Here is a 27,621-nt window from a genome sequence, read left to right as displayed (position 1 = left end):
GGATTGTTTCCTGCAAATGAAAAAACCACTCCGTATTTCGAGCACTTGTATTAATATATTTTTATTAAATTATTTTTTTCCTGCAAGACTTATTTAATGTATTTTTTTTCAATCCCAAAGACACGAAATAAGAAATATCCAGTCAAAAAGGCAAACCAGGAAGAAGGGGACAAAAGGGGGGGGGGGAGGGAGGGGGGTATTCTTCGGATCAAGGCCGGAGCAAAGCACTGGAAAGGGAGGAGTTGGGGGGCAGGCGGTATAAAACCAGAGGGAAGGGTACGTTATTTTTTTCCTGTTTTTTTGTTCAGCTATACAGACATTCTCAGTATACACAGCACACAGCAAAGGATCAGTCGCTTCCTCATGCAGGATCCAGGGAGGGGCTGAGCGGGAGATTCCTTGTGGAGGACACCCCAGAAGAGTATATCAGAGGACCCCCATCATTATTATCATCATCATCATTATCATCATCATCATCCTCATCCTCTCTCTTTGGACCATTCTCACCCACAAAAACAAACTGCAAAGCCCTGTTCCTTTTTTAAAGCCCTCTATTTATTTTTTTAAACTTCTTTTTGCCCTTAAAATGCCTCTCCTTGCCATCTGGAAGGCAGGACTTCCTGTATTGCACTCTTGAGGCCCCGAGGAAAAGGGCAGAATTCCCTATTTCGGGGCCTCTCCTATTGCACTTTTCCTTTCCCAAAGGCACAACTTCTCAGTTTTATTTTATTTCCCCCATAGGGGTCAACTCTTTTACCCTCTAGAAGGCAACTTATTTCCTTTTTCCCCCCACTTGCAGGTATATCCTTTTCCAAACCTTCCTGGAGGCGGAATTTCCTCTGTCCTTTTCCCCCTCCTAATGCAGTTTCCCCCATTAAGGCGCTTTATCCAATATTTTGGGATCCTTTCTGAACTTGTCGGTTTTGGTGGGCATCCAAGAAGGTGCTCTCCCTTGCCCTATATATATATATACATATATATCTTCTTTCTAAATATATATAAAAGTCAAAATATGTATGTGTGTTTGTACCACAAAGACCATTCCTCCTTTCCCTCTTCCTCCTTCCCTTCCTTTTACTTTCCTTTCTTTCCTTCCTTTTACTTTTTCTTTCTTTTCTTTCTCCTTTCCCCTCATACATGTTACTTTCCCCCCACCAATGACATCGCAGCGGGCCACTTTGTCACATTATTGTGATATATGGTTTGTATGAACTGAATGAAAGATGAATGAATGAGACCTAATAATTTGAAGACACCACTCTAAAAAGGATGAAGCATGGAAAAAAACTACTGTAATTAAAAGTTGCTAATGAAAACCAAAATGGTTGACCTGCTTTAGTAAACTGTGATAAGAACTGTGACAATGATTAACTGTTGAACTTTTTTTTGGGAGGGGAAACCTGTTTACGTTAAACAGAGACAATGGCTCTTTCAAGTTAAGGAAATGTTTGCAAAGTTCTTTATGTTAAGAAGGAATGCTTGCGTTGCTAACACCAATCAAGAAGAGTCAACATCTGCCTGGAAACTGAAATGGAATTAAAATGTTTCAGGATGGAAAATGTCTGTCAGCAATTTACAACTTTGGGACAACATCAGCAAAATATTGCTATATGACAGATCTTATGACAATCCAAAAAGTGTGACAGACAGCAGTTCACCTGCCATGCTCTATGGAGATGGTGTATGGAGTGGCAGATCTGCAGTGGAACGCAGTCTGATCACTTGCCTCTTTTTCTGAAGAGAAGATAAAACGGTGCGTCTTGGAGTCGCTTGTTAGGGATTTTGGAGTTTTGGCATTTAGGAGTTTTGGAACTGTGCGTTGGCAGATTTGTAAGGAAGCAGTCTGGCCTAAGAGATGTTCTTCATGGAAGAAGAATGGAGAAATGATGATGAATGCATGTACATGTATATAAATGCTGAGTAAAAATGTAACCAATGTAGCCAATGTAACTGTAGGTTTGTGAATCCTTTGTAATTACATAGAATCTGTATGTCTGTATGTCTAAATTCTGTAAAAAAAAATCTGATATACCCTCACGCTTAAAATTGCAATAAAAGAACCTTTGTTCAAAAAGTATTCATGACAACTTCACATAGAAACAGCCAGTCCAGTGACATGAGAGGGCCACCTCACTTAACTTTGTGGTACACATCCATACAGACAAACATACATACTTTGACTTATATATATATAATATATCACTTGGGATATGTGTGTGCGTGTGTGTATGTAACTATATTTTTCAGAACTTCATGCCTTTGGCCCAGACACACTTCTGCTGCCTTAAAGAGGCATTTTCCCAATTTGGTCCTGCAGCAAATACCCACTTTCCCCCCCATCTAGACTAGCTATTTATGGGAATTCCACAGTCCTCTTTGTGAAAAATCCCTCTTCTCCTAAGCAAAAGGAATCTCCCTTTCACCCTCTCGTTAATTTATAGTGTTTAATTTTATTATTCAAACGCTGCGAGAAAAATGTTTATAAAAGCGTAAATAAAAAGTTTTTAACTTTTCCCCCCCTTTCTTCTTTTTGTTTGTTTGTTTGAAAAGAAGGTTCCGGTTCCCTTGGGAAAAGGAGGTGGCGGAGAGAGAGAGAAGGTAAGAGAGAGAGAAACATGAATATGGAAAAGAAAAAACTGAGAAAGACAAAAACTGTCCTCTTGAATGCTCCCCAAATTTTGAAAATTTGCTCTGCTTTTTTGCTCCTTCTACCCCACAGCACCATCTAGTGGTGGAAAAGGGAAGGGTTGCAGGGGGGATTGAACCCCATATTACAAAGTAATTGGCCCCTTCTCCAAAATCCAGAATTTCAAGGGAGCATCTTGGAAGGAGACTGATAGAAAAAGACTATGTTTATGTGTATAGGAATGGAGGAGAGCTTAGTTTTCCTTTCTTGTGAGACTAATAAATCTCCTAAGGTTGAAGGGAGAGACAGGAAGAGGAGGAAAGGGGCAAGAGTATGGAAATTCAGACAGATCGAGTCAACTCTTTAATGCCTCTTGAGGCGCAAACACATCCCTCCCATCTCTGAATCTAAACTGTAGAATGGTTCTCTCCCCAAAACATAGACGAAGACAGGTTTTTTAAAAAATGCCCCACTTGCAAAATGTGGTCCAGAAAGATGGATGGGGCTGGATGGATGGAAAGACTGGGGGGAAAGGTGAGAAAGAGGTGGAAGATGGGAGGTGTGGTCGTAGTTTTGGAGAGACAGCAAGAAAAAACAGAGAAATCTCCAGTAGAAAGAGAGCCCTTCGTATGTAAACAATCTAGAAAGGGTCAAAGGGGGTTAGGAGGCAGGAAGGGAGGTGGGTGGGGTAAAAGATATGTGAAAAAGAGAAAAAGGGGGGCAAGGTAGAAAGGCAGAGGATGGAAAAGAGTCTGTTCCCAAACCGTCGAGGAAACGGGGTCCAAAGTGCCCCCTCAGTTTCCACCCATCTCAGGTGAGGAGAAGCGAGAACAGGTAGGCCAGGCTCACGTCAACCAGGAGGACGGCAGCAATGACCAGAGGGTGGGCTCCCTGCAGTGAGAGAGAGAAAGAAAGAATGTGAAGAACCAAGAGAGAGCAAGATCAGCAGATGTCAACTGCAAACTTAAAGGAGTTGTTAAAGTTGTGTGATATTAAGTCGGTCTTTACTTATAGCAACCCTATGACGTTGAACTACCTCAAGTGACCTCATGTCCAAGTCAACCTCTGATATAAATTGGCCTCACATATAAATGGACCTCACACATTAATCAACCTTGTGTAATAAGTCAACTTCATTGCTAAGCTGATCTTGTACAGTAAGTCGACCTCATGCAATAAGTCAACCTCATAATAAGTCAACATGTGTAATAAGTCAACCTCATGTAATAAGCTGACCTCATATATCGGTCAACTTCATAATAAGTTGACCTCATGTACAATATGTCGACCTCATGCAATACTTTGAACTCTAACACATATGGATGGAAGACTTTCTACAAGTTATTATGATTGACCACATAATAAATCAATCTCATGTATAAGTCAATCTCATGGCTAAATTGACCTCATGGCTAAGTTGACCTCATGTAATATGTCGACCTCATCTCTAAGTCAACCTCATGTAACAAGTCAACTTCATGAAATATGTAAAACTTGTGTATAAGCCGACCTTGTGTAATAAGTCAGCCTCGTGTAAAAAGTCTACTTTATGTATAACAAAATGACTTTGTGAAATGTCAACCTTTTGTATAATAAGTCAATCTTGTGTAATAAGGTTGACCTCATATCTAAGTCAAATTCATGTAACAAGTCGACCTTGTGAAATAAATCAACCTTGTGTGTATGACGACTTCATGTAACAAGTTGACTTCATGTAATAAGTAGACTTTGTGTATAATAAGTCAACCTCGTCTACAATGTCGATCTCGTATAATAAGTCGACCTCATGTATAAGATGACAGGTTTAGGGACCAAACCTGTGGATTGTGATATGACCCATAGAGAAATTGAGGGTCATTCCTCAGAAATGGGAACACATCAATGCTAACTCAGGGCCAGCTACACTTGGCTGCCACCACTGCAGATTTTTTTTAAAATGGCACTATGGTGGAGAAAGTAGAGGATTGGTGCTTTTTAAAGATTTCCTACAGATGGACTAAGCTCTTGCCTTTTGCCACTCTACTCAGAAAAGGGAATGGTTCCTTTTTTATAACAATTAGGTATAATAAACACATTGATTCATGGATAAGTCGATCCAGTTTTTTGGGTTTTAAACTAAAATACTAAACTCATACATTAGTATATAGGGTAGTTAAGGATTTTCCGTACCTTGTCATTAATCAAAATGGAGACAGTAGCCCTTTGGGTGGGAGAAAGAACTCTTGTATTGTCGAAGGCATTGAAGCTGCAAGGCTTTTCAATGCTAATCAAGGTGGCCAACTGCAACATTCACATCTGCTTCAAAAAGACAAGAGTTCTTTCTCCCACCCTGGACATCATTCCACAGATATATAAACCCCACTTGCCTAGTTTCCAACAGACCTCACCACCTCTGATGATGCCTGCCATAGATGTGGGTGAAACATCAGGACAGAATGCATCTGGAACATGGCCATACAGCCCGGAAAACTCACAGTAACCCAATCTTTCTAATAATTACGTGTTTTAACTATGTTGTAGCCTGCCTTGAGCCACGAGGAGAGGCAGGTAAGAAATAAAATTATTATTATTATTATTATTATTAGTAGTAGTAGTAGTAGTAGTAGTAGTATTGAGAGAACACTTCCCTAAGAATCTCAAGGTCCTCCAGGGCCACTCTGTGGTAAGCTTTTTCCAGAAGTACCAATTCCTCTCTAGATGATTTCTAAATTCTCTAAACCTACAATCTACTCTGCAAAAGAAATGTAGAAAAGCCTATCCAAATGATTTTGAAATTATGAATTTTAAATTACGCACTTGGTTTTTTAAAATAGTAATTGACTGATATTTTGATAGGGTTACACATTTTAACTGATTGCATATGTTATATTTTTGGATATTATTCTTCCCTGTCTCATGCCATGGGTAGAGGCAGGTAAGAAATGTATTATTATTATTATTATTATTATTATTATTATTATTATTATTATTATTATTATTCCTCTGCAAGGAACTGGGAGTGGAGAGCTTTTAAATTGATCCTTTTTGAAGAAAGATTCTGGGCAAAAAAAAAGTGAACCCCCCATTTTCCCCTTATTCCGTATTATTATTATTATTATTAGACAAGATAACACCAATCCTCATGTTTTGCTTTTGCCAGCTAACACTCAGGGGTTAACATCCAAATCGTCTGTTCAATTCTCGACTTGGCATCCATTCCTCTTCTCCTCAGCCCTCCGAAAAGGGAGAATGCCCAGGAGACGTGGCTCTCAGGCTGCCACCTGGCTGTTCCAACCAGGACCTTTGGATTATTTATGACCTGCAGTCCTGGCTGCCAGCGACTCCCATCGTCCCCCACTGCGGCGCTGTGGGAAGGGCGGGGCCTGTGAGATGCTGCAGTAGAGAAGGAGGGACCAAGGAGAAAGATGCTGCTGCTGCTGCTGCCTAGCAAAGGATGCTGGTTGCTAAGCGACGGGAGGAAGGATGCCAGCCAATCCCCATTGGAATCCGGTTGCTAGGCTTCCTCCTCTGGGCCCTCCCACATCTCTTTTGCAGAGTGAAAAGAAGGGGAGGGGGAGGAATATCTGTACTACATTTGCAGTTCAGTGAACAGAAAAAGCAAAGGGGGGTCAGTGTTGGCCCCCCAGAAGCCTGACACCATTTAAAGGTGGGCACTGAGATCCTGTGAGCCGGAGACGGGGAGAAAGATTCTCCGTTTACACCCAAAAACAGACAAAAAGGACTCATCCTGTCTTCAATTTGCAGGAAGGGATGGGTTGAACTACAACTCCAATGTGTGATGATGGATTCTGTAGTTTGAGATCAGATGATTTAATCAGATACTGTGAGCTAGAGGTGGAGGAGGGGTCTAATTTTAGCCCCCAAAATGGACGAGAAAATCTCATCCTTCTCCCAGTTTGCAAGAAGAGTTAATACATGCTACCGTGCAGCATGGGGATAATGGGCACTATAGTACCTTTTTAAGGTGGGACAGGGCTGATCTAATGGGGTACTGTGTGCCAGAGGTAGGGGAGATGGGCTCTCATCTTCAACCCAAAAATAGACAAAATAGGCTTATCCTTTCCCAGTTTGCAGGAGGAGTTAGGTTGGACAGCAACCGCATTCCAATGTGTGGCATGGAGATAATGGGTGTGAAGTAGTACCCTTGTTTTGTTGATCTAATGGGACACTATGAGGCAAGGTTATCTAGCTATGATTCTGGTTAGATTCGCTCAGAATAGAGTTCTTTGGGGGATTTTCTCCTGCTATTATTTTGAGGAGAGTTTAGTCCCCAAACTGGGAGCTTATGTCTGGGGCAGAGGGATATTTTATTCATTTGGATAACTGAGGCCCCAGTTCCCCCCACACTGTCATGTTTGAAAAACAACAAGGCTGGGAATTTCCATGGGCCAGTGGGACATCTTGGGAACTGAGTGGCCAAGTCCCACTGCCCCAGTTTCCTCTCTGGATTTTGTTGTTATCTCACTTGAGGATGCTTTTTTGCACTGACATTTAAGAGTTGTAGGATTTTTTTAGGGGAGCAGGATGTCCTCAATGACGGAAATACTGTATTCCTGGTTTTCTAGCAATGCAAGACGGAGCCAAGCTGGTAGGGACTGGGTGAAAGATCAATGGGGTGGGTGGCAGCGACTTGAAGGGTTTAAGTGGACTTTAGAACTAGAAAAAGGTATACATATATGTGTATGAAATACGCATTTGTGATGCTTTTGTTAAGCCAGCCAGAAGGGACAAAAAGTAAAATAAATGCCAGCTTTTGGAGCACACTAATTTCTTCTTCCATGTAGAGGGAAAAAAGGGTAATGATAGTGTCAGGTTACAAGTCTGTGTGAAAACTCTGTAATATATTAATCTTTTAAGTGTTTTTAACTGATTTTATCTCTAATTCATATTATAATAGATTTTAAACTGCATTGTTATTTAATGTTATGAACCGCTTCGCATCTTAATCAAGAGATACATGTGGGATAATAATAATAATAATAATAATAATAATAATAATAATAATAATAATAATAATGCTGATGCAAACATCAAGCAGCACATGACTGTAACGTATCTTTTTGCACCCTGCATAAAGTCTGTACCATCTTTGTCATGCACTAGTCACCTCAAGGTTGGACTTCTGCAGTGGGATATCTTTATACAAAGTTTGGAAACTCCAATTAGTAGAAAACATGGCAGCCAGATTGCTTATGGGAACACCTAGGAGTAAGCATATCTCACCCATATTAAAGTGACTCCACTGGTTGCTGATTAGTTTCCCAGCAAAGTACAAAGGGTTGGTTATACCCTTTAAAGCCCTATATGGTTTGGATCCAGGTTACCTATAGGATTGCCTTCTCCCATACAATCAGACCTGGACAATGAGGTTCTCTGGGGGAGGTTTATTTCAACCAGCCAGAACCCAACTGGCCACCATCACCCAGAGGACCTTTACATCGGCTGCCCCAAGAAGTCTGTATAATAGCCAGCCGTTAGTGTTTTGACAGCTATATCAGCTGTCAAAATGTTAGATTCAAGTAAAGACCTATTTCTTGTGACCTACCCACTTTACCTCCAGCCCTGGCCCTATCTATCTGCTTTTTCGCACAAGCCCATGCCTGGCCCTCTCTAATTTCTGACTTTGCCCACCTATTCCGGACTCCGATTATTTAGGTTTGCTTTGATTCATATTAATGTTTTTTATACTCTGCTGTTTTTAATTGTTTAATTACAGTGTTCTATGTTTGCTATGTTTTTAAATATGTTTTTAGTTGCAAACTCTGTTGTTGTTGGGCTTGGTCCTGCTTGTAAGCCGCCACAAGTCCTTTCAGGACGATGGTGGCGGGACAGAAAAATAAAGTTGTTGTTGTTGTTGTTGTTGTTGTTGTTCCTATTATTCCCCAATTTTAAACTGTGAATTTTAAATGTACATTTCATTTATATTTAAATATATGTAGAACATCTGTATATCTCACTCATTAATTTAAATCATGATACCCCCAGTACAAGTCACTTATTATAGGTAATTGTATAACTAGACACTGCATCTGTGGACCACATGTGGCCCAAGTAACTAACTACCACCAGCATATAGGATGTAACCCAAGCACAGGCAAACTTCATCCCTCCAGGTGTTTTGGACTTCAGCTCCTACAATTCCTAACAGCTGGTGCCAATGCTTGATATAACCCAACCTTGCTTACCTGTCTCTTCCTTCTTCGCACATCTCCAAGGACCTCCTCTTTTTCTGCTACTGGGGGCCTTGCATTCCCAAGCACTTCCTCCGCCTGTAGTTCAGGGGCCCCAAGGACTCCGGCGGGCACTGGATCTACCTGGGGCTCCCCAGCATAAGGCCTGGAAGCTGCCCCTTCTTCTTCCTCTTCCTCTTCCTCCTCCTCTCGGAGGCTGCCGGAGCTGCCACTGGCAGGGCTGCCCAGCATCTGGGGGTGCCGGGGGACCCTCCCGTAGTCTTCCTCTTCTGCTTCATAGCTGCTCAGCTGCTCCTGCTCCTCCTCCCCCTCCCACAGCCCCTCGGGGGCAAATCCTGGTGTCCGAGAGGGGAAACTACCCCGGCAGCCCCATTCGTCCTCGGGGTCGGAGACCTCGGGCAAGAACTGGCGGGGACCCCCGTTCTCCAAGGGGGGCCAAGTCCGCCGAGGGTCTCCTCGCCAGGGCTGCAGCGGCGTAGGAGGGTAACTGGGAGGGAGGCTCGGGTCTGGGGTAACGTCCGACGGGGTGATGCCATTCTCATAGACCCGGGGGCTGTCATACTCCTGGTAGTCGGTGTCGGTGCCTTCAGAATCCAACTGGCCACGCGGCTCTGCAAAAAGGAGGGAGGATCAGCTGTTAAGAGAGGAAGATGTTGGGTGTCCAAAACCCTATGTTCAAAGAAGAAGCCTGCCAAAATGAGAGATCCCTGTAGAATTCATGGAAGCCCTGAAGAAGTGTTTTCTAGCCTGCAGTTGTCCAGATCAGCTAGACTACATCACCCACAACTCCAGCCATCACAGTTGTGACATCTAAAGCAAGGCTTCTTTAACTTTTTCTACTCATGACCCCTTTCCACCTGAGAAAGTTTTTCGTAACCCCAGATATATAGGTATATAAAAGAGGTATGAAATTGAAACATTTAATGATAATAAATCAGCATTTGCAGGGCTTGCTAAGCCTGATTTCCCTTTTTTGGAGTACAGCTGTAGCTGTAAACACTGCACATTGTTGCTAACAGGTTTGTGGAAATGGGTGGAGTTCCGAAATCTTTTACTGGTGCCAATTATTTGACAACAGTGAGCAACGTCATTTGAGTTTGGGATCCAAAGTTTCAGAAGCAGTGATCTAGAGAATTGTGGGAATGGGAGTCTAAAAACCATTTGAGAGCATCAGTGCTAGCTAGGGGGAGGGAGGCAAATTATTATTTTAAAATATTTTATATGGTCCAAAATGTATTTTTGAGAGTTGAATTGTTGATAATTTTGCAGCCCAGGATATATCATATGCAGAATTTGCTCATAGAGTTTTTATTTGCAAAAAAAACAGCATTTTTCTGGACAAAAAAAATAATGTTGTTTTCACTACAAAAATGCAAAGTGTGAATTTTGCACAGAATATTGCAAATAATCTTTGAAAATATTTGAAGACTTTCTAATACCAGAAAAAGAAAATTGCAAAAATTGTTTATTGCTTCTTTTGCGAATAGCAACATTATCACACCAGCTATAGAGGTCCTCCCAAACTACATTTCCCAAGAATTCTGTTGGCGGCAGAAATGTGGGGCTACCCGTTTTAAAGCCCTGATGTGATAACTTGGAAAGATTAGCAAAGAACTGCATATCTGTCTGAGGGATTATGGGAGTTGAAATTTCAAAACATTCATTAAATAAACAAACTGGAATTTACTCTCATTGGCCTGTTTGTCTATTTCCTTTTTAAGACAGCAGATATCACTATTCTGTCTCTGTTTTGTAGTAATTTTTCTAAATGAATAAAATATTGCAGGGGAATGGGCTGCGAGGATGAATCTGTAAAAAGCTGATATTTGTAAAAACTCAAAACTCAGTTACTTTTTTAATATTACAGCTGCCATCCTGGCTGGGAGATTCTGGGCATTCTCAAAAAAGGGTCACTTTCCTGAGCTCTGGGAAAGATATTAGGATGCAGAATCACAACTGAAATACCCTGCCTAATACAGGTTTTCTACTTAATGCAGGTTTCCCCCAAACACTCTAATTTTTCTTAAAAAGGGATTCCATACAGAAAAATATTCTACATGAAACAAACATTGACTTGGAATTGGACTGAGGCTATAAACTATATGCATTCACTATACCCCACAAATTTTCTAGAGCCATAATTGTTTCCTGAGGTTCCTCCAGCCACCCACAGCATCTCACCAGGTTCAGTTAGGATGGGTTGCAGTTCTTGGGCCAAAATTTTGGCTAGGCGGCCAGCTTCCAGGGCTTTCTCGGCTGCAGCGAGTGCAGCGGCAGCTTTCAGACGAGCATCTGCAGCCCTGTAAGAGGAGAGGATACAGAGTTGTTGGTATATTTTATGATATTAAGGAAAAGAGGACAAAGCTTCTTGTGGTTATACTGAATTACAGAGGCTTCCACTTTTGTAAGGGTTAGAGGCACAGGACCCTTACAAAAGTGGAAAACCTGTAAATTTAAAAAGCACTATTTTTTCATAAAAGAACATTGCTAGCAATCTCTAGCACGGCTCTGTGGTCAACTTCTGGCAGAGGTTGACCTAGAGATTCCTAGAAGGAACGTATTAATTAAACTCATTAATAATCAAAGCTGCAAAAGTTTAATACACAAATATGGAGGGCCAACTATATTACCTAACTCAAAAAATGTCAGCTTCAATATCTTCCCTTGATGTTGTTTAACTTTCAGGTTATATGAGACTACTTTCTCCCATGGGAGTCTGACCTTAAATTGCGATTTTCAATGGAAATCCTGTGCCAGAGCTTTACAAACTGTGTGTTGCGACAAGTTCGTGTGTCAGTTGCAGTGTGTAGGCATGTCACGTAAATGTAACTAGAAAGCTATGAGCCTATGTGAAATGAGCAATGAATGATATATTTTGAAATATATCAATGAAAGATTCTCATGAGATATGTTGTGCTCCCATACATTTTGTAATTACAGTTTATGTATATTTACACATCTCTTATAAGGGGTTGGTTTAACCTCCAGTTTGCTAGTAAAACTGAATTACTGTGTTGCAGAATGATGCGTGTCTAAAACGTGCATCACGAACATGTAATAATTGAAAAGCTCTGGTCTATGGTGTGGTCTACCACTCCAGAAGACTATGTTGGTGAGCACACCAGACAGAGCTTTTTTTGTAATGGTACCTGGGCTGTGAAACTCCTTCTGAAGGAAGGTCAGGTCTTCTCCATCCCTCTTGAACTTCTGGGAAGCATCTAAGATAGTAATGTTTCACATAACCTTTTGGTCTTATACCCAGGATAGGCTTTTCTGAGACTTTAAGGCACTGTGTGTTTAAACATCTTTTTAAAAGTCTCTTTTGACAAGATGTATGTGTACTTATTTGGTTCACACTGCAACCTGCTTCCTCTAGAATAAATCCTATAGTGCTTGATATTTCTTGGTGGTCTACCATCCAAGTATTAACCATGACTGACTCTTTTAGGCTCTAAAGGCGGACGATAAACAAATATGATTACAAAAAATAATATGGGGAGCAGGTATGTGCAAACGTTGAAAAACAGGTAAATTACACACTTGATACCCTTCCTTCCTTCCACCCTCAATTTGAATAAGATCTATGTTTACCCTAGACATTCATGCCACATTTTAAAGTTCATCCACTGTTACACCCTAACCAAAGAACCCAGGGATGGATAGATCTATTTTTCTATTTATTCTGATCAAATAAATCATTGCGTATATCTTTTTTTAATGTTTGCTAGTAAAATCATAGCTCCTTGAGTGCTTATAAAGGCATAAAGAGCTTCAAACAGCAGATTTCCATCATCTGCATAAAGTTACTATTCTCATCAGGAAACATTTCACCAAGAACATATTGGTTTAAATTTATACTGGGATATTAATAACACTCAATCTTTCAGTATTACCATATGTCTCTATGAAGACACTTTTTAAACTGATTGGCTTCCATCTATTGATTATGTTAAATATACACATGCACACACATCATAATAATAAAATGTTTTACAATGACATTTTAATTTTCTTCTTTTTGTATTCCTTTGGAATCCTCTGCCTTGCCCTAGAAGTGGCATTAAATACTTATTAACATAATAAGTGTGTCATAGGTGAAACAGCCTTTACTCTTAGCAATTCCCAGTTTTTATTGAAATTCCTCTAACAGAAAGGCCTATACATTTCACAAAAGTATTCTTTGATTACCAACACAAAATGTGACACACCTTCCCGTCTCATCCTTCAGTTCATGTTGTCTATATCTGAAAGATAGGACTGATAATGGGTTTTCTCAGATGTCTCTTTGTTAAGAAGCTTTATTCTTTCATGTGTTTCTATTGATCTGTGTATACTGTAAGTAGCCTATGGTTTTAAAAGAGTGTTTCGCACATATCAAATTCCACAGTTGGAAAAGATGACTAGTATTTGAAGTTTCTAAATGAAACAGGTAGATCTTAACCCATGATATATCCTGAAGGAACCTGTCCCATGGCACACAAACCTGAAAACGAGTGCATAATCTAACAAATGACACATGCACCTGAAAACCAATGGCACAATACTATCCATGGCATGTACACCTGAAAACTAATGGCATAATCTGATCCATGGCATATACACCTGAAATCCGCTTTGAGTCTCCTTTGTGGAGTGAAAAAGCAGTGTATAAATAAGCATAATAATACCACCAATGGCACAATCTAATCCATGGCATATAAACCTTGAAAACCAATGACACAATCTGATCAATGGCACATACATCTGAAAACCAATGGCATAATCTAATCAATGATACATACACCTGAAAATCAGTGGCACAATCTGACCCATGGCACATACACCTGAAATCAAAATGTAATTGGCATCAGTGGGCCTTGTTTCCTCATGAAGGTCTTCAGAGCTGGCATTTGTGCCTGCTACTTCAATGTAGCAGTACATAGCCCAAGCTGTTTTCTAGAAAAGCTAAAACCAAAAATATGAATATTGTTGTAATATTTTAATGTGGCTTTAAACCAGCTGCAGACTGTAATCCCATTCCTCAGGGTGCTTTGCTCCCTGCATCCTCCCACACGGCATTGGTAACCCACCCTCACACCACCTTGTGCTTCTCATCACCCACGCAGCAACCTCCTATCCACCTACACCTCCGTCTGTTTATGTGCAACATAACCATCTAATATGCCCTCCCCTCCTCCTCCAGGGAGTCTAGATCTTGGTTCTTGGGCTTCCAGGCCTCCAAAGCTAATTGCCTCCACCAGCCTCCATAACAGCCCCCGTCCTTCCAACAGCAACCCCTATAGCACTCCCCAAATGGGCACAGATAAGCTGCCCAACTCTCTCCAGCCCCCACTTCACCCCATCCCAGCCGTGGTCCATGCCTAAAGGATGCTGCGGCTCGGCTGTTGCCATAGCAGCCACTAGCCAATCACCTTGCCATTGCCCAGTTGCCTAGGAGACCAGGCAGCCTACAACAGGCACTTGGCCTTGGTGGAGCCTACTTCCCTGTCAACACACACATATACACATCCATTCCTAAGGGCATCTCTCATGTACACATGTGATATACATATACCTATGTCTTATATATAAGTATACAAGATATACACACACAAAAGGAGAAGATATTCACAAGCCTATTTTTGAGTACTCTCCTTCCATACATATATACGGGGGGGGGGGGGGGCGTGTATGTGTGTGTGTATACATACATACACAGTAGACTCTCATTTAACCCATGACACTCATGGGATTGTTGGGTGCCGGACACATGTAGTTTCTCACTGCTTGAGAGATATGATTAAGAATAGGCCTAATTAATACTATACCTCATATTATACCATGCCACACACTCTGTATTGACTTGTTATTAATATTGAAATACAGTAACCAAAAGCAAATAAAGACAAACCTGACAATACCACACTGTTTTACAGTACTGTATTATAAAAACAGCTCCTTTTCAATTTTAGAGTATTATTTCTTCTATTTTTTTGCCAATTGCGTAGGAGTTCTGGTCTCTTGAGTACTGCCTGAGAGTCTTCTGTGTATATGCATATACAGACATCCCTATGCATCTACCCATCCATCCACATATATATTATATAGTAACTTTCACAAGGTCTGAGTTGTATGTATGTGTATGTGCATGTATATGTATGTGTCTATATGTGTTTGTATGTGTGTACATACACATACACGCACAGAGAGACTTTGTGAAAGTTGCTATATATGTGTGTAGTGTTAAGTAGATAGATAGATAGATAGATAGATAGATAGATAGATAGATAGGAAATACAGATATAGATATACTATTTCTTCTATTTTTTGATAGTTGCATATGAGTTCCTGTTGCTTGAGTACTGGCTAACAGCAGTCTTCTGTGAATATACATATACAGACTTCTATGCATCTACCCATCCATCCATATCAATATTATATATTAACTTTCCCAAGGTCTGAGTTGTGTGTATATGTATGTGCATGTATTTGTGTGTATGTATGACCTTGTGAAAGTTGCTATATGTGTGTGTGTGGTGTAAGTGTAGATAGATAGCTAGATAGACATGGTAGCTAACTAGCTAGCTAGCTAGATAGATGATAGATAGATAGGAGATAGAGATAAGATACATATACTATTTCTTTTATTTTTTGCCAATTGCTTAGGAGTTCCGGTCGCTTGAGTACTGGCTGAGCACACCCCTATAAATCTACCCATACATCCATTTATATTATATAGTAACTTTCACAATGTCTGAGTTGTGTGTATATGTGTGTGCATGTATGAATGTGTGTAATGTATGTGTGTATGTATTTACACACACAGATACATACACATACACACAGAGAGACCGTGTGAAAGTTGCTATATGTGTGTGTGTGTGTGTGGTGTAAGGATGGATGGATAGATAGATAGATGATACAAATAGATAGAGATAGAGATAGAGACAGAGAGAGAGATAGGTAGAGATATAGCTAGCTAGACAGACAGATAAATAAGAGATACAGACAGATAGATAGATAGATGATAGATAATATACATACAGTAGAGTCTCACTTATCCAACATAAATGGGCTGGCAGAATGTTGGATAAGCGAATATGTTGGATAATAAGGAGGCATTAAGGAAAAGCCTATTAAACATCAAATTAGGGTATGATTTAACAAATGAAGCACCAAAACATCATGTTAGACAACAAATTTGGCAGAAAAAGCAGTTCAATACGCAGTAATGCTATGTAGTAATTACTGTATTTATGAATTTAGCACCAAAATATCACGATATATTGAAAACATTGACTCCAAAAATACGTTGGATAATCCAGAATGTTGGATAAGCGAGACTCTACTGTACATACATGAATCATGGACGCTACGCATACACAAGCACGTTTGGTGGGGATGTGTGAGAGGATCTTTTCGGTGGTGGCCCCCTGGCTCTGGAACTCCCTTCTCAGGGAGATTAGACTAGCCCCCACTCTGTCCGCCTTCCGCAAGGACCTGGAAACCTTGATGTTCCAGTGTGCTCTTAAATTATGGTTAGGCCCTTGCTTATGAATGCCCAGCCCTAATTCGACTGATAGATTGTATTCAGCACTTACCCAGCCCTGGCCTTATAGTCTGTTTTTGCACAAGTCCAAACCCAGCCCTCTTTAAGTTTGATCATGCCAACCATATTCCTGGTTACTGGTTGTTGAGATTTTTGTGTGATACATTTTAATGACGTTTTTATACCCTGCTGTTTTTAATTGTTTAATTAGATTGTTATATATATTTAATGTTTTTAACTATGTTTTACTTTGGTAAACTCTGTTGTTGCTCTGGGTTTGGTCCCACATGTAAGCTGCCCCGAGTCCCTATGGCAGAGATTCCCAACCTTTTTATGACCAAGACCCACTTGACCAGGGCCCACTTTAACCAGGGATCACTTGAAAAGGGACCACTTTGACCAGGGCCGCGGCCCACAGGTTTGGAATCACTGATATACACACACAGATACATATACATATACACATACGCATACACACACAGAGAACATGTGAAAGTTGCTATATGGGTGTGTGATGTAAGTGTAGATAGATAGATAGATGATATATACATATATGTATATATATATATATATATATATATATATATAGAGAGAGAGAGAGAGAGAGAGAGAGAGAGAGAGAGAGAGAGAGAGAGAGAGATAAATAGATAGATAAAAGATACGGACGGACGGACGGACAGACAGACACATTCATATACAAGCACAGCTGGTGGGGACGAGAGAGAGGGCCTTTTTGGTGGTAGCTTCCTGGCTCTGAAACTTTCTCCTCAGAGAGATTACACTAGCCCCCACTCTGTCCGCCTTCCGCAGGGACCTGAAAACCTGGATGTTCCAGGGCCCACTTTGACCAGGGCCCACTTGACCAGGTCCCGCATTCACCAGGGCACACTTGACCAGGGCCCTCTTGACCAGGTCCCGCAATGACCAGAGCACACTTGACCAGGGCACGCATTGACCAGGGCACACTTGACCAGGGCCCACTTTGACCAGGGACCACTCTCCAACATTAGTACCAAAAGGGATACAAATCAGTTTTTGGTCAAATTTAGCAGAAAATTGCATTGGATATAGACCACATCAGCTCTAGTTTCTGATACAGAACATATGACATCCAGTAGTTGTCATCTGCTCGCCCATAAAAAACCATATTTAATAATCTAGAGCTGATGAGGTCTATCCAATGCAATAGTCAGCTCTGCGGAAAAGGAGTGGAAATAAAATAAATAAAATAAAAATAAATAAACAAAGAGGAAGGAGGTTTGCGGACTGGATTTTCATTCTTGCGACCCATTGCTGGGTTGAGAATCACTGCCCTACGGCGAGGTGGTGGCAGGGTATAAAAATAAAGTTGTTATTGTTATTGCACACACAGAGACATGGATACAGAGCCCAGAGTTTGTGGAAGTTATATGTTTGAATTAGGTAGGTAAAGGTTTTCCCCTGACGTTAAGTCCAGTCGTGACCGACTCTGGGGGTTGGTGCTCATCTCCATTTCTAAGCCGAAGAGCCGGTGTTGTCCATAGACATCTCCAAGGTCATGTGGCCGGCATTACAACTTCCCAAAGTCTCTAGCCACCATAATTATTTGATTAATTTCCCCTTCCTTCTCCCTCACACTAGTGCTACTGAAAACTCTTTTTTGACCCTACTATCCCATAAGACATAATTCTAAGCTAAGACCTGTGTCTTTCCAAAAGCAAAACTATTGTAGTTAAATATTAGGTTGTCTCTCTGGTCATAATAACCAGTGTTAATTAAGTCTATTCTCCAGAGCAGGCCTGGGCCAACTTGGGCCCTCCAGATGTTTTGGACTTCAACTCCCACAATTCCTAACAGCCTACCGGCTGTTAGGAATTGTGGGAGTTGAAGTCCAAAACACCTGGAGGGCCCAAGTTGGCCCAGGCCTGCTCCAGAGCATCTTAAGGAGAAAAGTAAATTCAGAAGCAATAACAGAAATGTGGAGAGGAAAAGACCGTGAAAGCAGAAAGGCCAAAGGAGGGAGGCAGGGAGGGAGAAAGCAAATGGAAGGGAGCATCCATCAGAAAAGGAAATAAAATTAAAAATAGAGCAATCCAACGCCAGGAAAAATGAGCCGTACCTCAGCAAGCACACAGACGAGGAGAATTCATCACGTCCCCGTCTCTACAAATGGAGCCAAAGTCTGGGTTTTTTACGATGGGCAGGACACCAGGCCTGGCTCTCTTTGGTCAATTTCAGTCCCAAATGGAGAAGGAGGGGGAAAAAACCCCAAGAGACTATGCATTGGACACACAGTCCTTTTGGTCCTATCTGTCCTTGATTTTTTTTTACATTATAAGACAAGTTTTAAAAGGTTCCCAATTCAAGTCTGTTTGGGATAGTGATCTGTTTTGGGATTTCTTCCCCTCAGCTGGTTTCAAAATGGCTGCCTCTGAGGAGGGCCAGGATGATGATCACAAACAACACATCATTCAGAACACACAGCTTCTCATAAACCAGATAGGTATGATCCTAGTCATGTTTCCTGTTATTTGGGTAGCTTAAATCCATTTAGTGTACAGAAAAGGCTTCATTTATTCCAAACCCAAGGAGTGGAAAGACTGAGGCCTCTTAAAAGGCCTACACAAACATGGCAGCATCTAGGCCCGGTTCTTGTTGTGTGCAAGGCCCTGAAATTACTGTATATACTCGAGTATAAGCCTAGTTTTTCAGCCCTTTTTTTAAGACTGAAAAAGTCTCCCTCGGCTTATACTCAGGTGAGGGTCCTGCTTGGCTTATATTTGGGTCAGCTTATACTCGAGAATATATGGTACATTTATTATTTTTCTCTATTATTATTGGTATTATTACATTTATTTTACTCTATTTTTATTATTAATACATTTATTATTTCACTCTGATATTATTATTATTATTATTATTATTATTGCATTTATTATTTTACTCTATTATTACATGTATTATTTTACTCTATTATTATTATTACATGTATTATTTTACTCTATTATTATTAAAAGGATATATAAGCACACTTACATTGAAGAAGATGAGAATAATGATTTGATCAGAGTTGGACAGTCTTATCTTAAATTTGAGCTTTATGTAAATATTCAAAAACATTTAACCTACTGATTGATGCCTCAATTAATGTAATTTCACTGGTATCTATTTTTATTTCTGAAATTTACCACCCTCGCTTTTTACTGGAGTCAATGTTTTCCCAGTGGTAAAATTAGGTGCCTCGGCTTATATTCGGGTCGACTTATACTTGAGTATATATGGTAATTACCCACAAATCCCAAACAATTTATAGCAGGCCTACTTCAAACACACACACACACACACACACAAAGTAATTGTTATTTGATATATGCACAACCTCCTCCTAATCCCCAATATGCAAATGCACCTTTTTTTCCAACCTTAAATTGAGTATCCAGGCCACGAACATAGTAACGTTTTCATGCTCTTGCATATATGCTCTTGCATATATTAATGTGCTCTAATAACCACCCCATCTCTTTTTTGAGACATTATAGCAGGCATGGGCAAACTTTGGCCCTCCAGGTGTTTTGGACTTCAACTCCCACAATTCCTAACAGCCTACCGGCTGTTAGGAATTGTGGGAGTTGAAGTCCAAAACACCTGCAGGGCCAAAGTTTGCGCACACCTGGATTATAGTAATGGATTTTATACAAGTATGCCTAGCACGGCATGTGCCACGCTATCATTGCATATGTTTTTTAAAAGATTTGAAATACAGTAGAGTCTCGCTTATCCAACGTTCTGGATTATCCAACACATTTTTGTAGTCAATGTTTTCAATATATTGTGATATTTTGGTGCTAAATTCGTAAATACAGTAATTACTACATAGCATGACTGCGTATTGAACTATTTTTTCTGTCAATTTTGTTGTATAACATGATATTTTGGTGCTTAATTTGTAAAATCATAATGTAATTTGATGTTTAATAGGCTTTTCCTTAACCCCTCATTATCCAACATATTCACTTATCCAACATTCTGCTGGCCTGTTTATGTTGGATAAGTGAGACTCTACTGTACTTGGAAGCATTTGTTATTTATTAAGTGTATTTTTAGAGTTTTGTAACTGGGTTGTGGCAAAGAGACCTAGGAATAGCTTTCCTGGGGTGATTGCTGTCTTGGTAGTTTCCATATCCTAGCCCGCTGTTCCATTTTCCCTGTATCTGGTTTTGCTGTGAGTTTTCCGGGCTTAATGGCCCTGTTCCAGAAGCATTCCCTCCTGACGTTTCACCCACGTCTATGGCAAACATCCTCTGAAGTTGTGAGGTTTGTTGGAAATTAGGCAAGTGTGGTTTATATATCTGTGGGAGAAAGACCTCTTGTCTGTTTGTCTTGTCTGTTTAGCTGTTCACTAATCACCTTCCAACAAAGGATTTCCCCAGGCAGGAAGCACCCAAGCTTTGAAACTCAATGCTGATCAAGGTGATCAATTGCAACTTGCCTCAAACAGACAAGAGCTCTTTCTCCCACCTTGGACATTCCACAGATATAAACCCCACTTGCCTTGTTTCCAACAGACCTCACAAACTCTGAGGATGCCTGCCATAGATGTAGGCGAAACGTCAGGAGACAGTGCTTCTGGGACATGGCCATACAGCCCGGAAAACTCACAGCAACCCAGTGATTCTGGCCATGAAAGCCTTAGACACCAAAACCCCGTATCCATATACAATAAACCTGTGGCCTTCCCAAGTGTTTTGAACTTCAACTCTCAGAATTCCTGGCCACCCATCGGACAAGCTGGCTGGGGCTTCTGGGAGTTGGAGACCCAAACATCTGGAAGGCCACAAATTTAACGCCTCTGCAATAGACTCTCAGTAAACTGGAATGCAAAAAAATAGAGCAATACAGTGTTCCCTCACAACATGGCGGTTCCCTTTTTGCGGATTCGCTATTTCACGGTTTTTCAATTGACTCTAAAAGACTATTATATATCATAAAAAATTACAATTTACAGCCTAAGGAAGGGAGGAAGGAGAAGCTGAAAGAAGGGAAAAGGAGCCCAAGTCGCAACGGGAGGAGAAGGAAGCAATTTATCAACACAGAATTGGTTGATAAAGACTTAAAATAGTCTATAACTATTAAAATAATATATAAATATTAAAATAAATATAGTGTCCCTACTTCGCGGATTTTCACTTATTGCGGGTAGTCCTGGAACATAACCCCAGCGATAAGTGAGGGAACACTGTACTGTTTTTATGATACAGTAAAACTATAAAACCGTGTTACATTAAGTTAAGTTTGTCTTTATTTGCCTTTATTTGTTTTTAATTCTTGTATTTCAATATTAATATGAAGTCAATACAGAGTTTATGGTATGGTATAGCATGGAGTATAGAATTAATTTATCCAGCATCTACCAATTCCCATAGGTGCCAATTAACTGAGAGTCTACTGTATATCCCTCACAACGTTTGCCCTGTCCTGCCAACGCCCCACGTTGCTCACCTGGTAATGGCCAGCTCCTGCTTCTGCCGCGCCATGCTGACCGCTCTCCTGGCCACTTCCACAGCCCGGTCCACTTTCTCCTTGACCTTACTCCGGCGAAGGGGGATCAAGTTCTTCACCTTCCCGCTCACCAACCGGTTGAGCTTGTACTTGCCCTCTTCCTTGGTGCCGTCAGGGTAGGTGGTCCGTCCATAGCCGTGCCGCCGATTGCCTAGCCACTCGCCCTCGTACCTCAGGCCGTTGGAACGGCGGCTCACCCCATAGCCACTGCGGCGGTCAGCTCTCCACTCTCCGGCGTAGACCTCGGTGGACGACCCTTCGATGGTCAGCGTTGAAGGCAACTCAGGGGGCTCTGTCTCGGCGTAGCTGAGCGTGGTGGCTTCGCTCCCGGCCGAGCTGACCCCGGCCTCGCTCTTGAGGGACCCCCGCTTGCTGCCCAGGGAGGCCTTAGATTCAGCCCTGCGCACCCGTAGCCCACTCAGGAGCAAGGATCGGCGGAAGAAGCCCCCCGCTTTCTTCTTGGCGCCCTTGGGGAAGTCTGGGTCGCCCGGGAAGGCCAAGACAAAGCCGCCCCTGGATCCAGAAGCCGGGCTGTCCCCAGGGAGTGGCGGAGGGGCCATTGGGGGAGGAGGAAGGGGCAGAGAAGGAGCATTGGGGTCAATCTCACTGGGCAGCGATTCCAGAGAGGTCCGGCGTGGGGAGCGGACCAGGGCAGCTTGCCGGTAAGGGACGCTTTGGCGGACTCCATACCCGTGCCGCTTACCGGACTGCCACTGGCCCTGGTAGGTACCTGAAAAGGCAAACAACAGTAGTTAACCAAGAATAATGGAAGGTGGATATGGGAGTAACTTAGGCATTATCCAAAAGAATCAATTCAAAAAAAGAAGAGAGAAATCAGGTCCCCAAGAATGGTGTTTCAGGCCTACCAGGGCCAAAGACCTTCTGAACATTGGATTTCCTTTGGGATTGAATTTTGGTGGAAGAAAGGTCTTAAGAAGGGGTGGGGCAAGCAGCATGCTTGCATTTGAATCTGAGGGCAAATATCTGCCCCAAATCAGCCTAGAAACAAAAATTGAGAAGTTTTCAGGAACTTTCAAGAGAGGTCACAAAATGGAGTTGGGTTGCACACAACTTGAACTTTCCCCACCTGTTTTAGGTGCATTTAAAGGGAGTCACAGATCCAGCGCAACAATGCACAAAGAGTTTCATGTAGGACCTACACTTTAGTTTATTTAAACTTTTGCATTTTCTCCCGCCTTTCTCCCAAAATGGGACCTACCATTAAAGGTACTAAGACAATGCCATAATTAGAGAAAATTAGAAAGAGCTGATCAAACAAAATTGGGTGGATAAACATAATAGAATTTCTTTTCAATTGAATGCTTTCATTCCCAAGAAGCTTAAGGAGTTAGCTTATATAATTCTCAATTAAGACAATACGTTTTCCTGAGAAAAAAACAAGTAAGATGTTCAAAATCTACTAGCCATTTCAACATACACAATACACATCTCAAGTTCACAGGTGGAAAAGTGTGGCCTTCCAGATTTTGTTGGACTACATTTCCCTAAACCAACATTACCATTGGTGAGAGCTTCTGGATGTTGCACTCTGGAGACTTATAGCCCATTATTTCAGCCCATTATTTACTTTGCCATTCATTCTCAAACTTCCATTCTCAGATGTTTGAGACTACAATTCTCAAAATTCTTGACTGTTGGCCATGTTGGCTATGACTTCTGAGAACAGAGAATGGAAGGTTGAGAATTACCATTTCTCAGCACTGAATAGAAATGTGGACAATATACAGATAGGTGGAAAGGTATTGGAAATACGTGGGAAAGTTGAAAAGCAGATAATGGGCCATGCAAGCAACATACTATACTGAGAAACTGAAAGATGTGTTGCTTTAATCGGTTGGATTGAGGTAGAGAACAGGACTTATCAGTACACCTGGGGACAGGAAAAGTACCAAACGATTGGACTAGTGACGTTCCTTCATGTCTGGTCTACTCACCTCCATCTGCATAAGTCTCCATGCCGTATCCATCCTGCAGTCCTTCGCGCCACATGCCTTCATAGATGACTCCGGAATGGCTCTCCCAGACCCCTGAGCGCCCCTTCAGCCCATGGCTCCACTCCCCCTTGTAGCTCCACTTGCTCTTGCGCTCCACGCCCAGTCCGCTGCGCTTGCCTTGACTCCAGTGGCCTTGGTAGGTGTTCCCGCTGGGCCAGGTGTAGACGCCCAGGGACTCAAAGCCCCGACTCCAGCGCCCGCTGTACTCCCCCTGGGCTCCGGGGCCGGTGCAGACGCCGTAGCCGTGTGCCCGGCCCTCTTCCCAGTCACCCACATAGCAGCCACCATCGTCAAACTCGAACCTGCCTCCGTTGGACATTCATGAAACGTTTGCTCCCCAGCCAGTCGGGTGACAGTTACCCACGAGTCCCGGCATGCATCTCCGTTCCCCCTATGCGGGGCGCCTCTACATGGCGCTGCCCCCCAAATTGACAAATTTCAGCCCCCTTCCTCAGAGTCAGACATCTGGCAACTTGAGCTTGAGGTCTCCACCCAAAGTTCTAAGACTATAGCTACAGCTTGACCAAGACTGGGATTTTTTTGGTTACTGCATGCAAGGACTTGCAAACAAACAGTCCAGCTACACCAAGCGTCTAGACTTGCCAAAACTGAAAGAAACTTAAAGACACCGGGCAGGGCTGACACCTGGTGTCTATGGATATGCAATAGAGCTGTACCAACATTTACATTGCTCACTACAGATTTTGAAAGTCAATGGAAACCTCTGACTATATGTGACCAGTTGCTGGTGTCAGGGATAATTGCAGGAAAGCACCGGCTTTGAGGTGTCTGCCCACAAGAACAATTCAGAATATAATTGTTGGTGTTTTCTGGCTATCTGCATAATACTGGCTCTTCAATAGATCTCCAGTCTTAGGTATGCCCAGAAATTGCACGTCTGTTAGGGCCAGCTGAGCTCTATCTAGTAACCTGCAGTCCCCTGGGAGCTAGCTGGCTCTAGGTTATCCAGAAGGGCCTGAACTTCCTTTGACTGTACAGGTGTGTGATGAAGCTAACGGCATTTCAGGTTGTTCTTTGGCAGCAGTCTTTGGAGGGCTCCAAACTAAGATGAAAGCTTGGATTTCTCCAGCCAGCACCAAGCATTCTAGCGTTCCTAGAGGTCCCTTGTGATCAGAGTATAGCGTTCCTAGAGGTAAGCATTCGGTCGGCTGCTTTTGGAGTCCCAGACAGCGTTCCTCAGCTGATGTCGCTGGTTAGAAGAAGGAGGGCCGTAAAGGACTCCTCGTGGTTATGGGCACAGGAAGGCCCAGCAGCCTTCGGTTTACAGGCATATGGTGGTCTTGAATTGCAGACTGGTCCGAGGGCAACTCCTTGGCATTTTATGTACACAAATCAGCCTGGGCAGTCATAGGCAGCGGTGTTGCAGCAATTCAGGAAGGGGCAGTGATGTTGTCGTCGTTTGGTTGCCGTCCAAAGGGTCCTCCGCTTGGCTTTTCCAGTTGGACTTGGTGGGGTCAGGCCACAAGTGAATGGAGGGTCTGAATTGGTCTGGCTTCAGGCATCAATAATAACAGTCGACCTTCTGGCCTCTGGTCTTCCCCCTGTTGATGCCCACATGGGCTCAACAGGAGCAAGGACAGCTCAGAGGATAGCCAGGTTTTCACAAAAACTGGGCAGCTCTTTCAAAGGATGGAGGAGAGGCAACAGGGCTGCTGAAGAAGACCTCATGGTACAAAGGAGAAGGAGACAACCTGCACCAAGAGACACATGGATTAGGAAACCACAACCAAACTTTTAGGGAAGAGACAACAAGGCAAACAACCTTAAGAAGAGGTCTTTCCGAATGCAGGCATTGATATATACTAATTTTGTTCAAGGCTTGATATTGAAACCCAATACAGGAAAGGCCAGCTACTTACAAATGGCCCCTCTCATAAACACACACAAGGGAACGCAGGCATGCACCATAGATGGACACACACACACACACACAAGATCAATCATATACACTACATGAATATTTTGTAAACAAGGTTCAGAAAGCTCTTCCTAGGCTGCACAGATCAATCCCCAGCAAAAGAATAGCATCATTTTAGAAAAAAACACAACACAGAAATAGATGCACATACAACAGAGAGGGAGAGAGAGAGAGAGAGAAAGAATGGACACACAGGTGCTCAAACAGTGCTTGAAGGGGGTCAAAAAGTGGGGCGTCGAAATCCATAATGCAAGACGTAGAAGGAAGCAATAAGTCAGCAATGCAAACGTGCGCGCACACACACACAAATGGGAACGGTGTGCCACACGCACCTCTGCACTCCTTATTAGCCAACCACTTTTGCATGGGCTCGTTTAGTAACCTGCAGATACAAACACAAACACATACCATCGACAGAACAGAGGTCTACAAAAAGGCTAAGAAAAACAGACCCTCCTCTTGAAAAATGCATGATGATTGATCCACGGCTATGAAATGTCTAAGCAAATACACACACACACATAAAAGGAAGATAGAAAATAACATCTTGAGGAGGTTTGGAGGATAAACACGGCACGCTGAACACGATGTGGAAAGCACAGGATGGGTCTCAATGTATTTCATGACAGCTGCCTGCTGACATGAAAAGCAATATACCGTAGATATGCAGAGACAGTACATAGCACACCCGAGAACAATTTTCCCCACTTACCATGTGTTCTGTTCTTGAGCCAGCAGAGGAAAAATAAGACGAGGCACACGCTTCTAGAAAAGCAGGGTAAGATAACAGACACACCCAAGCCTCCAGCGAGCGCATCGGCAGGGAGAAATCTCAGCTGGGAATCCCACTGGTAGTGCTGGGAAGGAAACACACAACCCAGGGCAGGAGGCTGGCGATGGGTTTTTGTAGAAAAAAAGAAATAGCTGCCGAAAACATGAGAGCAGGAGGATGGAGAGGAAAGGCTGAAATGTGTCCGCGTAAGGGATGGGGTGGAGTGAGGGATGCCTAGCCAAAGGCAAATGAACAGAGGTAGATTTCAGATGCAGAAATCAGGTGGGAATAGGATGAAACCTAGATGCCTATGTGTTGGGATGGAGGACGGATGCAAAATCAAGTGGCAATCCAGGAGCCAAGAGACTGAACAATGTCAGCTGTAAAATGAAATGCAATACAAGAAGGAAAAAGAAGAAGGGGGAAAGAAACCAGAAAAGAATGGGAATGGTAGAAGATGGGAGACCTCAGGTGGCGATTCAATTGAGCATGGATCAGCAGGAAAATATCACAGAAGGCGCAGATCCAAGGCGAGAGAGGTCTGCGTGGGTGGGTGGGGGAAAACCCTCGCCGAAAAAACGGAGGAAGGCTCTGGACATCCCCTCCCTGCTTCCCGCAAAATGGAGGAATAATTAAATATTGCAATATGGATATAAATAAATAATAAGCCTTTATTGGAAAAAAGCTACTTGCCCAGGATGGGTAGGGGCAAAGCGAGGCTGAAAAACAGATGATTATGTTCCCCCCTCATTTCCCTGAGGGAAGATGAATTGTCAGATGGGAAGAATGGAAAAAAATCAACCACGCTCAAGTGGAAAGCAAGAAGGCAATGGGGGGGAAGCGAAGAAGGAAGGGAAAGGATCTAGATGGAGGCAGCCTTGCGAGCAAACGTGTGCGGAAGAAGCCCCCGAAGGTCCCTTGAAGGGATGGAGAAATAGAAGGGGGGATTTGGGGAACGGTGGGCGGGTTAGAGAGGGGTTTATCATGTTATTAAAGGAGGAGTCCCTGCATT

General features: G+C 42.4%; 1 protein-coding gene across 2 annotated transcripts; it reads right to left on the bottom strand.

Moving 5' to 3' along the window:
• Nucleotides 1-45: 45 nt before the first annotated feature.
• jph4 (junctophilin 4) lies at nucleotides 46-27,533 on the bottom strand. Of its 2 annotated transcripts, none has more exons than XM_003229316.4 (6): nucleotides 26,550-27,533; nucleotides 23,839-25,610; nucleotides 21,824-22,613; nucleotides 10,999-11,117; nucleotides 8,812-9,428; nucleotides 46-3,517 (listed from the first exon to the last, which is right to left on the bottom strand). In XM_003229316.4, exons 2-6 carry the CDS (start codon nucleotides 24,215-24,217, stop codon nucleotides 3,437-3,439), a joined length of 1,986 nt encoding a protein of 661 aa, XP_003229364.2. In that variant the 5' UTR covers nucleotides 24,218-25,610; nucleotides 26,550-27,533; the 3' UTR covers nucleotides 46-3,436. The 2 variants fall into 2 exon arrangements, with proteins under 2 accessions (XP_003229364.2, XP_016854031.2); XM_016998542.2 differs by lacking the exon at nucleotides 26,550-27,533 and adding an exon at nucleotides 26,170-26,533.
• Nucleotides 27,534-27,621: the final 88 nt, after the last annotated feature.

The sequence above is a fragment of the Anolis carolinensis genome, chromosome 6, assembly GCF_035594765.1.
Source record: "Anolis carolinensis isolate JA03-04 chromosome 6, rAnoCar3.1.pri, whole genome shotgun sequence".
In the NCBI taxonomy this organism is placed as follows: domain Eukaryota; kingdom Metazoa; phylum Chordata; class Lepidosauria; order Squamata; family Dactyloidae; genus Anolis; species Anolis carolinensis.
Note: the sequence above shows the minus strand (reverse complement) of the source record. Positions and strands in the feature narration are given on the sequence as shown.